General features: G+C 44.7%; 1 protein-coding gene across 12 annotated transcripts in view; it reads left to right on the top strand.

The window, feature by feature from the left end:
* Positions 1-13,658, top strand: part of LOC106579657 (receptor-type tyrosine-protein phosphatase mu) — a 285,182-nt gene that overhangs the window by 57,763 nt on the left and 213,761 nt on the right. For all 12 annotated transcript variants that reach the window (XM_014159782.2, XM_014159788.2, XM_045702733.1 and 9 more), the window contains exon 2: positions 2,882-3,004. In XM_014159782.2, coding sequence (XP_014015257.1) covers positions 2,882-3,004 — 123 coding nt within the window. The remainder of the gene's footprint in view (positions 1-2,881; positions 3,005-13,658) is intronic.

Below are 13,658 nucleotides of genomic sequence, written 5' to 3'. Positions count from 1 at the left end.
AATGTTGCCTTTCGGTTTGTGGACTCTCTCCTCTTCATATTAAACCGGCGAACCGCCCATGCAGCTGAACCACCCCGGCCGCCAAAGAAAGAGTTGTGTGTTTACTTTCTCCTTGTTGTAATCACAGCCCCATAATCTTAACCCCCGAAACGCCGTGATCTGGGGCAAAGGCCCACTGGGGAACTCTGTCTGCCGATAACGGGAGGAGTGAGATAAAAAAAAAAAAACACCGCTCCTCGCCGCTGAGTAATTATAAAAATAGGACTAACCAGAGTTTGTTAATCTATGAGGAAGGGAAGAGCTACTTTTTCTTGAGGGGTGAATAGAATATCCTACATCTCTTTGGAGCTGAATGCTGTTTCCACCTCTCTCGCTGCTTTCTGTGTGTGTGGATCAAACCTGGGATCAAATACTATTTCAAATCTCAATTACACATTTCGAAGAAGAGTTCAGTTATTTAAAAAAAAATTACAAGACAAGTAGTGGAATATTGGAATGTTTTTGGAAATACCCTTGGAAAGTATTGGCATGTATTTCAAAATACTCATTCTAGGGCTGGGATGATAACAGTATCGCAATACTTGTTAGTATTGTGGCAAGGAAACAAAAAACAAAGCAGATTGAACTTCTTTAGGAAAACAGCCCTGATGTTGGAAACAAACATTGTTGTCATCCAGTCATATTTACACGTAACAATTAATATAAATGCAACATGTCAAGTGTTGGTTCCATGTTACCTCTGGTCTGAAAAAAAAAATAATAATAATAATATATATATATATATATATATATATTATCTCAATTCCCCAGGGCAGTAATTGGGGACATTGCCCTGTGTAAGGTGCTGTCTTTCGTGTGGGACATTAAATGGGTGTCCTGACTCTCTGTTGTCAGTGAAGATCCCATGGCACTTATCGTAAGAGTAGGGGTGTTAACCCCGGTGTACTGGCTAAATTCCTAATCTGTCCCTCATCCCCAGCTTCCAATTGGCTCATTCATCCCCTGTAACTATTCCTCAGGTCATTGCTGTAAATGAGAATGTGTAAAAGATCCCAGAGATTTTTCATATGCACAAAAAGCTTATTTCTCACAAATGTTGAGCATGCTTTTTTTTTTTTTTTTTTTTTACATCCCTGTTAGTGAGCACTTCTCATTTTGCCAAGATAATCCACCCACCTGACAGGTGTGGCATATCAAGAAGCTGATTAAACCACATGATCATTACCCAGGTGCTCATTGTGCTAGGGACAGTAAAAGGCCACTCTAAAATGTGCAGTTTTGTCACAAAACACAATGACACAGATCTCTCAAGTTTTGAAGAAGTTTGCAATTGGCATGCTGAATGCAGGAATGTCTAACAGAGCTTTTGGCAGATCATTGAATGTTCATTTATCTACCATAAGCCGTCTCCAACGTTGTTTTAGAGAATTTGGCATCATGTCCAACTGGCCACACAACCACAGACCATGTGTAACCACGCCAGCCCAGGACCTCCACATCAGGCTTCTTCATCTGCAGGATCAGCCTGAGACCAGCCATCTGGACAGCTGATGAAACTGTGGGTTTGTGCAACCAAAGAATTTCTGCACAAACTGTCAGTAACCGTCTCAGAGAAGCTCTTCTGCGTGTTCGTCGTCCTCACCAAGGTTTTGACCTGACTGCAATTCTGCATTATAACCGACTTCAGTGGGCAAATGCTCACCTTCGATGGCCACTGACATGCTGGAGAAGTGTGCTCTTCACGGATGAATCCCAGTTTCAACTGTACCGGGCAGATGGCAGACCGCTTCATGTGGGTGAGCGGTTTGCTGATGTCAACGTTGTGAGAAGAGTGCCCCATGGTGGCGGTGGGGTTATGGTATAGGCAGGCATAAGCTACAGACAACAAACTTGATTGCACAACAAATTGCCATCAATAAAATGCAATTTCATTATCCGCCATCACCTCATGTTTCAGCATGATAATGCACGGCCCCATGTCACAAGGATCTTTTACACAATTCCTGGAAGCTGAAAATGTCCCAGTTCTTCTATGGCCTGCATACTCAGCAGACATGTCACCATTGAGCATGTTTGGGATGCTCTGGAATGATGTGTACGCCAGCGTGTTCCAGTTCCCGCCAATGTCCAGAAACTTTTCACAGCCACTGAAGAGGAGTGGGACATCATGCCACAATCAACAGCCTGGTCAACTCTATGCAAAGGAGATGTGTCACGCTGCACAAGGCAAATGATAGTCACACCAGATACTGACTGGTTTTCTGATCCATGCCTCTACCTTTTTTGTAAGGTATCTGTGCCCATCAGATGCGTATCTGTATGTAAAATCCATATATTAGAGTATTGAGTTGTGCGTGCAAATGTGCCATGTAATGTATCAGTTGAATGTTTTTCAGAGTAACTTCACATGACTTACATGTAGGTATGACATGGTACTCTAACTCATTCACATGGCTTGGTCTTTGGCCTAGTGGTCTGTTTGCAGTGTGGTTCATATGTACTTTATTGCCAACCGTGTTGGAATGGAGGCTTGTGATCCTGTTGGAAATCCCCTCTAACTCTCTGATAGTCCCTGATATGACCTTTGAACCTCTGCTCTAGGATATGTTGTTGGGGGGAGGGTTGACAAAGCCTCTTAGTGATAGAGTTCAGGTGATAGCCTGGCCTGTAGTGGCTGTGATGACATTGGACAGCCATATGCTATTGTACTATGTGTTACTGAAAACAAGCTACAAGACTCGTTTTCTATACTTAGCTTTCCTGTATTCTTTGTCGTCTGTCGGTCTCTCTGTCATCTGTCTTTCTGTCCGTCTGTCTCTTACTTACATAGTATGCCTTATTGAATGTGTGGTTGTAAATCCTGTCTTGTTGTGTTCCTCAGGTGACTGTAACTTTGAGAGGCCCTACACGGCGTGCGGCTACAGCCAGGGTAAGGATGACCACTTTGATTGGGAGCAGGCCAACACCAAGGAGAGGCCGTCGCCCAACCCCTGGATGCCCACAGGTCAGTCACTCTTCACCCCCCACCACCAAACAGAAAGCCCCTGAAAAACAGAACACATTCAACCTAATGACACGCTCAATAAGCATTTGCTCTTATTGTGTTATCAGGGGAAATTATCCCAGAGAGAAATCTCCCCCACTGGGAATGACTGTCTTCTACAGATAAGATGGTTCCTTTTTTAATGTTTACTCTCTTAAAGAAAACGCAGCAGATTTCTGCTCTGCTTAGCATTGGGCTGTATTCAACGTTATTACTCTCCCTTTGTTAGGCCCCACAACTCATTACCTCCCTCTGATGGGGCAACGATAGTCGCAGCGAAACGTTGAGCCCACGTTGAGAAATGGCTTGGCAATGGCGCCTGCTAGGACCCTTCTAATAGGGTCTACAACTCATTCACTCCTGTGTGAGCAGAGGTTTCTGTGGATAGAATGAGCACAGGATGAAACAGTCTGTAGTGTTCTACAGCACAGCCAGTGTGAGTTCATCTATGGTGTTCATGGAGGGTTGATGTTTACCAAGCCTCTGTAGGCTGGTTAGTGCTGGTTGTTGAGCAGAACCTAGCTCAACAGTTGAGTTGACAGAGGAAGATTCAGCTAGTGATGAATGGGGTGCAGGGTAAACAAACAGCTCCCTTTTTTCCCTCAATTTTCGGAACAGTTTTTGTTGTGCAAGGTGATCTCTTTAAAGATCAAATCCGCATGTTGTCTTTGTTATTGATTTAAATTAACTAACTTTGGCCTTCCGGATAGCCTGAGTGCGCTTATTTCTCGTTTGCCTTGAACAAGAACCAGTCAGCCTGAGTATGCGTGTGCAGAGCGATTTGCCAAATGGAGTTCTTGAGGTGGAGTAACTCTGCAAGATCACGGTCTAACCAGGGGCTGAACCTGTTTTAATTCTAATTTTCTTTATGCGGGCATGTTTGTTAACAATACCACAGAAAATATCCAAAAAGAAGGTCCAAATGTCTTCGACAGAGGGGATCAAGCTGATTTGTATACCAATTTACAGAGGTCATGAAGGAAGGTTTGCTCATTAAAGTTTTTTAGCAAGCGTTTATGACAAATCAGGACAGGTCGTTTCACTGAGCAGCCATTACGAACACAGGCTGTAAAACAATGATCACTAAGGTGTCAGTCTGGTGTTTTCTGTAATGACCTATCAGGATTATTTGTGAGGATAACATCGAGGAGAGTAGCCTTCTCTGGGTGTTTGGAGTCATACCTTGTGGGATTGGTAATAATCTGAGAAAGATTTAGGGAGTCCCATTGCTTTAGGACTTGGTCAGGTAGTTTAAGCATGTCCCAGTTTAGTTCACCTAGCAGGACAAATTCAGACTTAGTGTAAGTGGCCAGGAGAGGGCTTAGGGCAGGTAGGGTACAGGCCGGTGCTGATGGAGGACGATAGCACCCAGCAACAGTCAACAAAGAGCTATTTGAAAGTTGAATGCTTAAAACCAGCAAATCAAATTGTTTGGGGACAGACTTGGTGGAAACAACTGAGCACTGAAGGTGATCCTTGGTAAAGATTGCCACTCCACCACCTTTGGAAGATCTGCCTTGCCAGAAAGGTTAACATCAGTGTTCAAAACCACGTCTCAGTAATGACCAACACATCTGGATTGGAGCTGTGAACCCACACTTTCAATTGATACATTTTAGGTAATAAGCTTCTAGTGTTAACGTGCAGAAAACCCAGGCTTTTATGAGAGCAGAAATCAGTGAAAATATAACGACTTGGGGCTAGCCATTGTAATTCCCTCTCCCCAACAAGATAACTTTAGAGAGTAGCTCTCTGAGTCCAGTAGGCTGTAAAAGTATGAGATAAATAAATAAATTAACAATAGGTCTATACTAGTTAATTAAAGTGTTTCTGAGTAAGCTCACATAAGCTTCACATTTTAATTAGCCTAAAATTCTGATCAGTCCAAAGTCTGCAGTGTGTGTGTGTGTGTGTGTGTGTGTGGTTGGTTTACTGTACAGGAGTTACTTCCTCCTTCAGCGTGAAGGAGAGGGTTGTGTTTTTTTCTCTCTCCCCCCCCTTCTCCGAGGCCCTTGGAAACCCCTTGACGGATAGTATCCATAGTTTGCACAAATAAGGTCATTGCCACAGTACTATGTGCAATTTGCATTCTCTCCTTCCTCGCGCAGCCCAAGTACTGTTAACTGTCTGGCAGTTACTGAGGTGAATGACTATTGAGTATGAAATAGTAAAAGTGTCATACTACTTTTTAGCGGTTGAACAAGAGTCCATTGCTAGATATCCACACTCCAGTGGAGTGTTATAACTAACGTTCATCAGGTCATTTTGTCATTATACACAGCTGGTCATAGTGTCCTTGTGCAGTAATGAAACAGTCGTTGAAATGCTCCCTACTGTATATTTCTACACAACTCCCCTTTTGTTTTGAAATGGACTGCTATTACCTAGGCCAAATGGTATGTAGGCCAATTTGAACCTGTGTTATCGAAGCCAGCTCCTCCAACAGGACTTTATATACACTGAACAAACATATAATTGTTCCTTTCTCTACCATAAGACGCCTCCAACATCATTTTAGAGAATTTGTCAGTACTTCTAACCGGCCTCACAACCGCAGACCATGTGTGGGTGAGTGGTTTACTGATGTGAACGGAATGCCCCGTGGGGTTTATGGTATGGGCAGGCATAAGCTATGGACAATGACCACAATTGCGTTTTATCAATGGCGATTTGAATGTACAGAGATACCGCGATGAGATCCTGAGGCCATTTTCGCGCCATCCATCCGCCGCCATCACCCCATGTTTCAGCATGATAATTCACGGCTCCATGTCGCAAGGATCTGTACACAATTCCTGGAAGCTAAAAATGTCCTAGTTCTTCCATGGCCTGCATACTTACCAGACATGGCACCCATTAAGCATGTGTGAGATGCTCTGGATCGACAGCGTGTTCCAGTTCCCGACAATATCCAGCAACTTTGCATAGCCATTGAGGAGTGGGACAACATTCCACAGGCCACAATCAACAGCCTGATCAACTCTATGTGAAGGTGATGTCGCGCTGCATGTGGCAAATGCTGGTCACACCAGATACTGACTGGTTTTCTGATCCACGCCCCTATTTAAAAAATCCATAGATTAATTTAAATTGGCAGATTTTGTCATGAACTGTAAATAAGAGATCTTTGACATTGTTGCATGTTTGCGTTTTTATATATTTCCTGTTGATCTATATTGATCTGAGCAAGCTTTCGATTGAATGGCAACCAAAAACATGTAATGTTTCTCATAGTGGGCTTAATCCTGCCCTCCCTACTGTTGAGACTCGCTCTGTGATACGTTGGCAGTGACAGAGTTAAGAATCTATTGTTTTAGTTTAGTTTTTCTGCCGCTACACAACTCCTCAATACTACGACCAATTTAATTGCAGGGAGCATGTTTCCCTGGCTAAACCAATGAAAAACAATAATCTGTTTTAATACCTTTTCCTGCGCTACGTCGGAGAAAATAACAGCTTCTTTCAGCAGAAAACGGGCCTTGGCTGTGGCAGGGTATTACTGGCTCTGACTGTGGGTGGACTGTCAATAAACACGCTACTGCAAATTAAGTGTGGAAAAGACATGCTGTCATCTGATTTTTGCCATTCTTTCCAGGCTTTTTGTGTTATTATTTTTCCGGTTGACGCGCTTACACTTACGGTCGCATCAGAACACAAGTACTGTACTTTACTGTTTGTTAATACCACACTATGCTTTACATGGATTTAACCTAACATATTCAGATTAGTCCTTTTCCTCTCTCCACTGTATTGGTTCAAACGTTTAATGTCAACCCATATAAACGACATTCGCTGCGCTAAACTGTGCCTCACACTGGCGTCAATACATGTAAAGAGGGACAGAGAATAAATGTGCTTACTGCGGAATACCCAATGATGTGCTTTGGGTTCCATCACCCGAGGCCTGCGGGATGCGACACCTATCAGTCATGCTGGCTGCAGAAATGGGAGCTGCCAAGGCAACCACAATGGAGTCTCGCCACTCGCACCACAGATTGATTCTCTCCAACCAGAAATGTCCCTTAATTCCAGTAGAGGGTGAAAGACGTCATTGAGATGGAACGTGTTCAATTCACACAACCTGGCTAGAAGACATGGTTACGCTAAGAATGGCTAACCTTGGAGGGGGTGTGGGGGAGCAGAGTCTGTGTAGTGCTCCTGTGGGACTGTTAGCGTATTAATATTTGAAATATGGCTGGTTTGTTATCAGGGCAGACACAGCTGCTCCCAGATAAATAAAGTCAGTTTCAGTTCATCAACACACAGAGACCTTTCATGTGGCACACGCGATAACGACCCACAATGCACGTTGTTGGGCGTCAAAGCGACCTTGCGGTCACATTCCCTCCATGCCGTGTTGTAGGCCCGTATCGGACACAGCAGAAGACCTGCTATACAGTACACCTTCAAAAGCGGTGACTGAAATAATATGGCTGCCAACCTCTGAGAATGGCTGTCTATGTTGCTTGTGCAGTCTCTCCTCTGTACTGTATATGCAAGGCCCAGACTCCGTAAGACAGTCTGAAGCATCTGTTTCCTCTTCACTCTGAAACTGAAAGTAGAGCCCTTGTTTGTATCCACCACCCTGGATGTTAGGATTTGAAACAAATGGTGAATAAACAATGTCCATCTTTGGAAGGAAATGCTGGACCCCAGCTTCCTTCGTGTGGGCTATGACTGCCAGTGTTTTAGAGCTGCGATCTGGCAGTTGGATCATTCCTTGGACAGTTACTCACCAGCTTAGATGCAGCAGATTGAGCCAAGTGTGCAGGGATGAAATTAAACTAGTGCAATACTGTATTTTTGTATTTACCATGACCCATCATGATACAGTACACGTCACTCCTGCTTTTCAGGTTTGTCTATAGTTTGTTAAGACAGTTGAACGATCCACAACTGTGGGCACAGCATGACTTCATTACCCACTGCTGTGTGTCACTATTTGAGTTCAGAGGCCCATCACTGTGCCCCATCTGACTGTTCTAAAAGCCTCCTTACCAGTCGTCTCGGCGAACATTGTCAGAGCAATTAGCTGGTGTTGCCGATGCATCAGGGGTTTAGCGAGGCCGCTAGTAATTGTTTTTAGGCTGGTGGAGAGGCCACGGAGGCCCCCACTCCCTCTGTGGCCTATCCAGCCAGCCTAAAGGATTTACCAGCAGCCTCGCTAAACCTCTGATGCACCTGCAACACCGGCTAATTGCTCTGACAATGTTTGCATGGACGACTGGTATCGCGTCCCTTAGCAAGATTTCAGCGCTACATTACGCAGATCAGGAGGAAAGGGGTAGAGGGGGACCGGAGCATCCCCTGGGGAGGTGACATGATCCCCATTGAGGGTGTTAATTGGGACCATCAAGTGAATAAAATTGACTTTATTACATTAGAGTCGGGTCAAGGCACACAGTACAGAACCCGCCTGGCGTTCAGATGGCTGCCGACTCATTCCCCATGTCTACACACACACACAGGTTGTTTATCCGTTTACCTGTCCTTCCCTGTGATTAAGACTGATCGCCATGCTTGCGGGCAGCTGTCACGCTTATGTTCCCATTATCATTCTAATTTAGAGGGTAGGGGAGACTGTTTGACTTTTCCTGATTCGCAGAACATTTGAATTAAATCGCAGGAAAATATTGTCATCCATTCCCCCGTGCTTTTTGTTTTATTTTGGTCAGGCCTAGAATAACCAGTTGAATCCTAATGACTTTGTTATTTTGATCCAGTGCAGAGTCGGTGGATGCCAACTGTTTCCCATCTCGCATCAGTAAGAACCTGAAGCTGAGTACACAACCAATGTCATTGTTTACACATGTATACAAACGTCTACTTAAAAAAATATATTTCAACCCTGAAAGCTTTGTTTAATTGTTATGTGGAGGTTAGCGTAGTGAGGTTAGAAATGGTCCTTGTTTATCCCTATGGCCGGGTTCTGATTGCTACCCTCGGTCATTGCGGTGATTGGTTGATGTCTGGCTATGGTCCATGATGGGCACGCACCCCAACACCCCCATTATGCCTCCACAGCTGGATCCAGAGCAAGGCCCCCTTGTAGCCTGACGTACCTACCGAGGCATGACTAGATGTTCAGCCAACCACACTCAGGTCATCTCATGGGGCACCCTGGCCCTGATCCAAAGACTCATCCGAAGACTCGTCTTAGTACTGGTCAACGATGTGGCTCATCCATTCACTCAACTTAATTTAATTGTTTAATTTAAGGGAATTTTTGTTTCATTGACTCAATGAAGGAAGCGGCAGTGTTTTTGGACAGACCAACGATGGCCATGTTTTGAACGTCTTCTCCTGCCTAGTTAAATAAAGGTAAAAAGAAAAATGTTTGCATTTGAAGACAGGCTGCCAGACCTCGGAGGTTTTTTGATAAGCAGCTGTCCGTTTCTGGAAGCAGTCATCTCATATGGCAACTGAACAACAGAGTATTGTTTACATTTGTATTTTTATACGGTGCCCCGTTATGCTGGTTGCTTCCAAACCGGTGGGTTCATTTCCGTGTTAAAGGGGCTTATCAGTGTTGGCCACATGAGTGAGAGCAGCCATATCACGTCAGGCCTTTGAACACGACCCCCCCGTCAGTCAGTCATTCACTGGGGTCTAACTTCTTTTCATGCTGCTGCCATGGGGACCGACTGTTATTACAAAGCCACCTATCAGAGCGCACATGGCCGTAATTAAAACCTTGCCCACTAATTCCAGACAAACACAGATGATGCCAAGAGGACCCAACCGGGACCATCTCTCACCCATGTCCCCCCCCCTTCGCTGCTCATCACTGCTCATCGTGTACAAGTTCATTATGACTCACATTCGTTCTCTCGCTCTCTCTTGGTTGCCAGTTGCAAACTGCTTTTTTGTACCTTTTTTTTGTGCCTTTTGTGGTGGCCATATTTTTGTCAGTCAGGAAGTCACACACAACTGCTTTTCCGAGCTTGTGTTGTAGGACAGTCTCTTAGACGGGACCTGTAGGTCAATGATCCCCCTCCCTCCCTCACACACACACCCCACAACCCCCTCTTCACTAATCAACTACTAAACTCACTTCAAAAGTGTCCACCTTCCAGACAGGAAACCTCTCTCTGTCAGCATAGGTCCTGTAATGTGGGACTGGGGAGGTGGGTCAGTGTTGAGTTGATCTGGTCCTTGGGGGTGAGCTGTGTCAGGGAGACGGGAGTGAACAGACTGCAAGAGCAGCTGAGGGGGTAGAGAGTCACATTCACTTTCTATAACCCTGACCATACATCTCTCCTCTTCTGCCATGTCTCTGTTTGTCCCCCTGACCATACACCTCTCCTCTTCTGCCATGTCTCTGTTTGTCCCACTGATCCAGACCTCTCCTCTTCTGCCATGTCTCTGTTTGTCCCCCTGACCATACACCTCTCCTCTTCTGCCATGTCTCTGTTTGTCCCCCTGACCATACACCTCTCCTCCCTCTGCCATGTCTCTGTTTGTCCCACTGATCCAGACCTCTCCTTCCTCTGCCATGTCTCTGTTTGTCCCACTGATCCAGAACTGCTATCTCTCACAGTGTGAAACTGTAAGGGTCTTTCACCTTCAACCATTTGAAGAAAAGCCTTGTAAGAGATTGATGAAGTAGATTTGTAATGGAATCTATCATACGGTAATCCACATTTCAGATAGTGTTTTTCCCTACATATCTTACAACCAAAACCTATAGTCGAAAATCATGGCCCAGTTTCCAAAGATATCATTCTTCTCATGTGGAAGAACGATTATTTCTGTCGTCCCCGTGAAATTGAACATTTTCAGTCTGAAACAAAACCTGGTAATAAAATAAAGTCGCCAGTCTACTTCAGCTGTTCCCCCCCATGTACCCGGTCTTGTTATTGGGGCTTGTGAGCAGCATTACATTTGTCTGATTTTCCAGCTTGTGTGTCCAGGCGAGCCGCTGTCAAATGGTTAAATGGAGCTTGCCAGCAGTAGGGCTGTTCAATTTGGCTGGCTGGCTGGCCCTGCTGCACGGAGAATTATGGCCTGAAATAATGCACTCGACAGGAGGAGAATGAAAATATCTGCCTGAGGTGTTACTGGCTTCCTCTTCCCGGCGCTGTGTTAATTAAAATATACATTTATGCCCTGTATCAATGTATGGCTTTTTTCCCTGTTATCTCCGTTACCCTGGCTTCACAACACCAGCCTAGTAGCTTGGGACGGCGTTGTTTTCCTAATGGGCATCTCTGCTTGAGATGGCACCTCTTTAAATTGGATGAGCCGGTGATGGTGAGTAGAGGAGCGAGGCGCTGCACGGGGATACGTTTGTGTGCCGCCTCAGCTTTGGAATGTGATTTGTTGCAGGGTCAGGTCCTATAAATCGGTGCTCCCCACAGTCACCAGTCAGCAGGGTCGCGCCGTGTCTCGCGACACAGAGGGGGAACTAGTTACAGCCGCAGCCGCGAGGTTAAAATATTTTACAAAGGGGGAAGTCCCAATAAATCACCACACTTTTCACTCCCTCCCCGGAGCCCTCTGCACATCAGCCTTGGCTCCTTTAATGTGTGTGTGTTTGTGTACGTGCTTGTCGGACACTGCCTAAATGCGTTAGTTGGAATGCATGTCTGCAACAGCTTGTGTCTGAGTAGTGGCAAAAGTATGACTGTAGCGCAATATGAATGCTACATTTTTTAAATGACTATTTCCTGTCAGATTGGTTGAACTTAATTGGTCTAAACGACCTATAAGGTTAACACTGAAATAAAGCATCTCTCACTGGAGATCAGAGCCGTATATCCACTTCCTGTGGTTTCATTTGAGTGGTGAAAACAACTGTAGGAAATTGTACCTAACGGAGTTCTGAGGAGGAGAGCTGGAGTGATTGTTTTTAATGGTAATAAGTGTACCCAGTGAAAGTAGTCCCTTTCATCTCAGCGCTACGGTAATGAGACACAGCCTCTGATGTCACTTCCACTCCGTCTGGCCTCCGGCAATCACAGACGGAGAGTCCCAGGTACTGGGCCACAATTATCAGCCATTATCATCAGTTTAGCAATTTAATAAGGCAATGACTGAACAAAGACGGGCACTTGAAAGCAAGTTCTGGGGGAGGCTCTCTTTTGTTAAATAGGGAGACCGTTCCGTGACTCTCCCGCAGCCGTGAAAAAATGGCTCTACCTTAAGCACTATCAAAAAGGGCATAACCTTCATGAATTATTCACCTGACGATAATCTGCATCATACATCCACGCTCTAGGAGATTAATGTGATGGATAATTATTTATGTATAACACAACCAAACTTTGATAACGATACAATACATGCCATCAGCTGCAAGTTTCAAACACACAGCCTCAAGCCATGGAAACTCTGAGGCGTTAGAGGATAGACATTTCTACTCTTCTCAATTCTTCTCTTTGGAAATAAGCCATAAATAGTCGACCAGTTTGACTGGATACAGTTGTGGCCTGAAGCGAAGGCTGCATACCTCCTATAGATCACAAAGACACAGGCTCTTTGTCATCGCAAAGACCTCCCACATCATATCTGCAAATAACTCTTCTGTACCATCGCAGAGGAACACTGGAAACTTAAGAGGTGAACATTGAAGACAATACCCACACAATAGGGACCTTACGACACACAGTATTGCAGTTTGCATATCTGATCAGCACACAAGGACTTTCCTGTCTCAGTCTTCCAAACCCCATGTCCCCGCCCCCCCCCATTATTTTGACTAGACAGATCTGTTAGTGTTTAAGGAAACAGATGGTATACATGGCAGAAATATTTGCAGGTGTTCACACAATCCACGGAAGCTGTTTAATTTTGTGAGACTGAAATGTATTATTTTCTTAAAACACTGTCTTAGGGTTATGGGACTCCTGGGTAAAGAGACGCGTCACTAAAAGCTCTGCCTTGACGGACTTGAGAAGAAACTACCTGAACACAATGGACTCTGACTAACAACTTCTGGTCAACAGAGCTCATTTATGTCATGTGTCACTTTGACTCAGTCATTGACTATTTACTTACTTTATCTTCCCCATGGGGAAATGTTGTTGCAGTGTCATGTACACGTTTTAAAGTGGCGTTTAAAGGCAAAACAAAATTGACAATACAACTTTCATAACAGTTACATACTAATAAAAAGAGACTAGCCTGCTGGCCTTACTGGGTGGATAGGAACATTAGCCCGAGCTGTTTAGGAGGGATATCACACCTGGCACAAATTACTGTCTAGTTCTGTTTTTCCTGCCAAGGGGTGCCCTATACCTGCTCCCAGAGGGGAGTAGTTCAAAGACCGGGTACAAGGGGTGGCTTGGGTCTAAAATAATTTTGTGAGCCTTGCGGAGGGCCCTGACCTTAAAGATCTCATCCAGGCCTGTCTGTTTGAATCCAAGTACCTTGCTTGCTGTGGTAATAATCCTTCTCAGCGTATTTCTCGGACAGTTGCATTGCCAAACCAACAAACAATACAAAAAGTGAAAATACTCTCAATGAAAGGCATTGAAGGTGGCACATTGTTTTTGCTGCACCTTATGTTGGGTGTTCGTAGTGACTAGTTATGTTTGTGACAAAGGTTGAATCCTTGGAGACCATAGTCAAAATCCAGATTTGAGATGGTGATTCAGAAAAGTCTTTCTATGAT

Source organism: Salmo salar, chromosome ssa19 (genome assembly GCF_905237065.1).
Source record: "Salmo salar chromosome ssa19, Ssal_v3.1, whole genome shotgun sequence".
Taxonomy (NCBI): Eukaryota; Metazoa; Chordata; class Actinopteri; order Salmoniformes; family Salmonidae; genus Salmo; species Salmo salar.
This window is presented reverse-complemented; position numbering and strand designations above follow the sequence as displayed.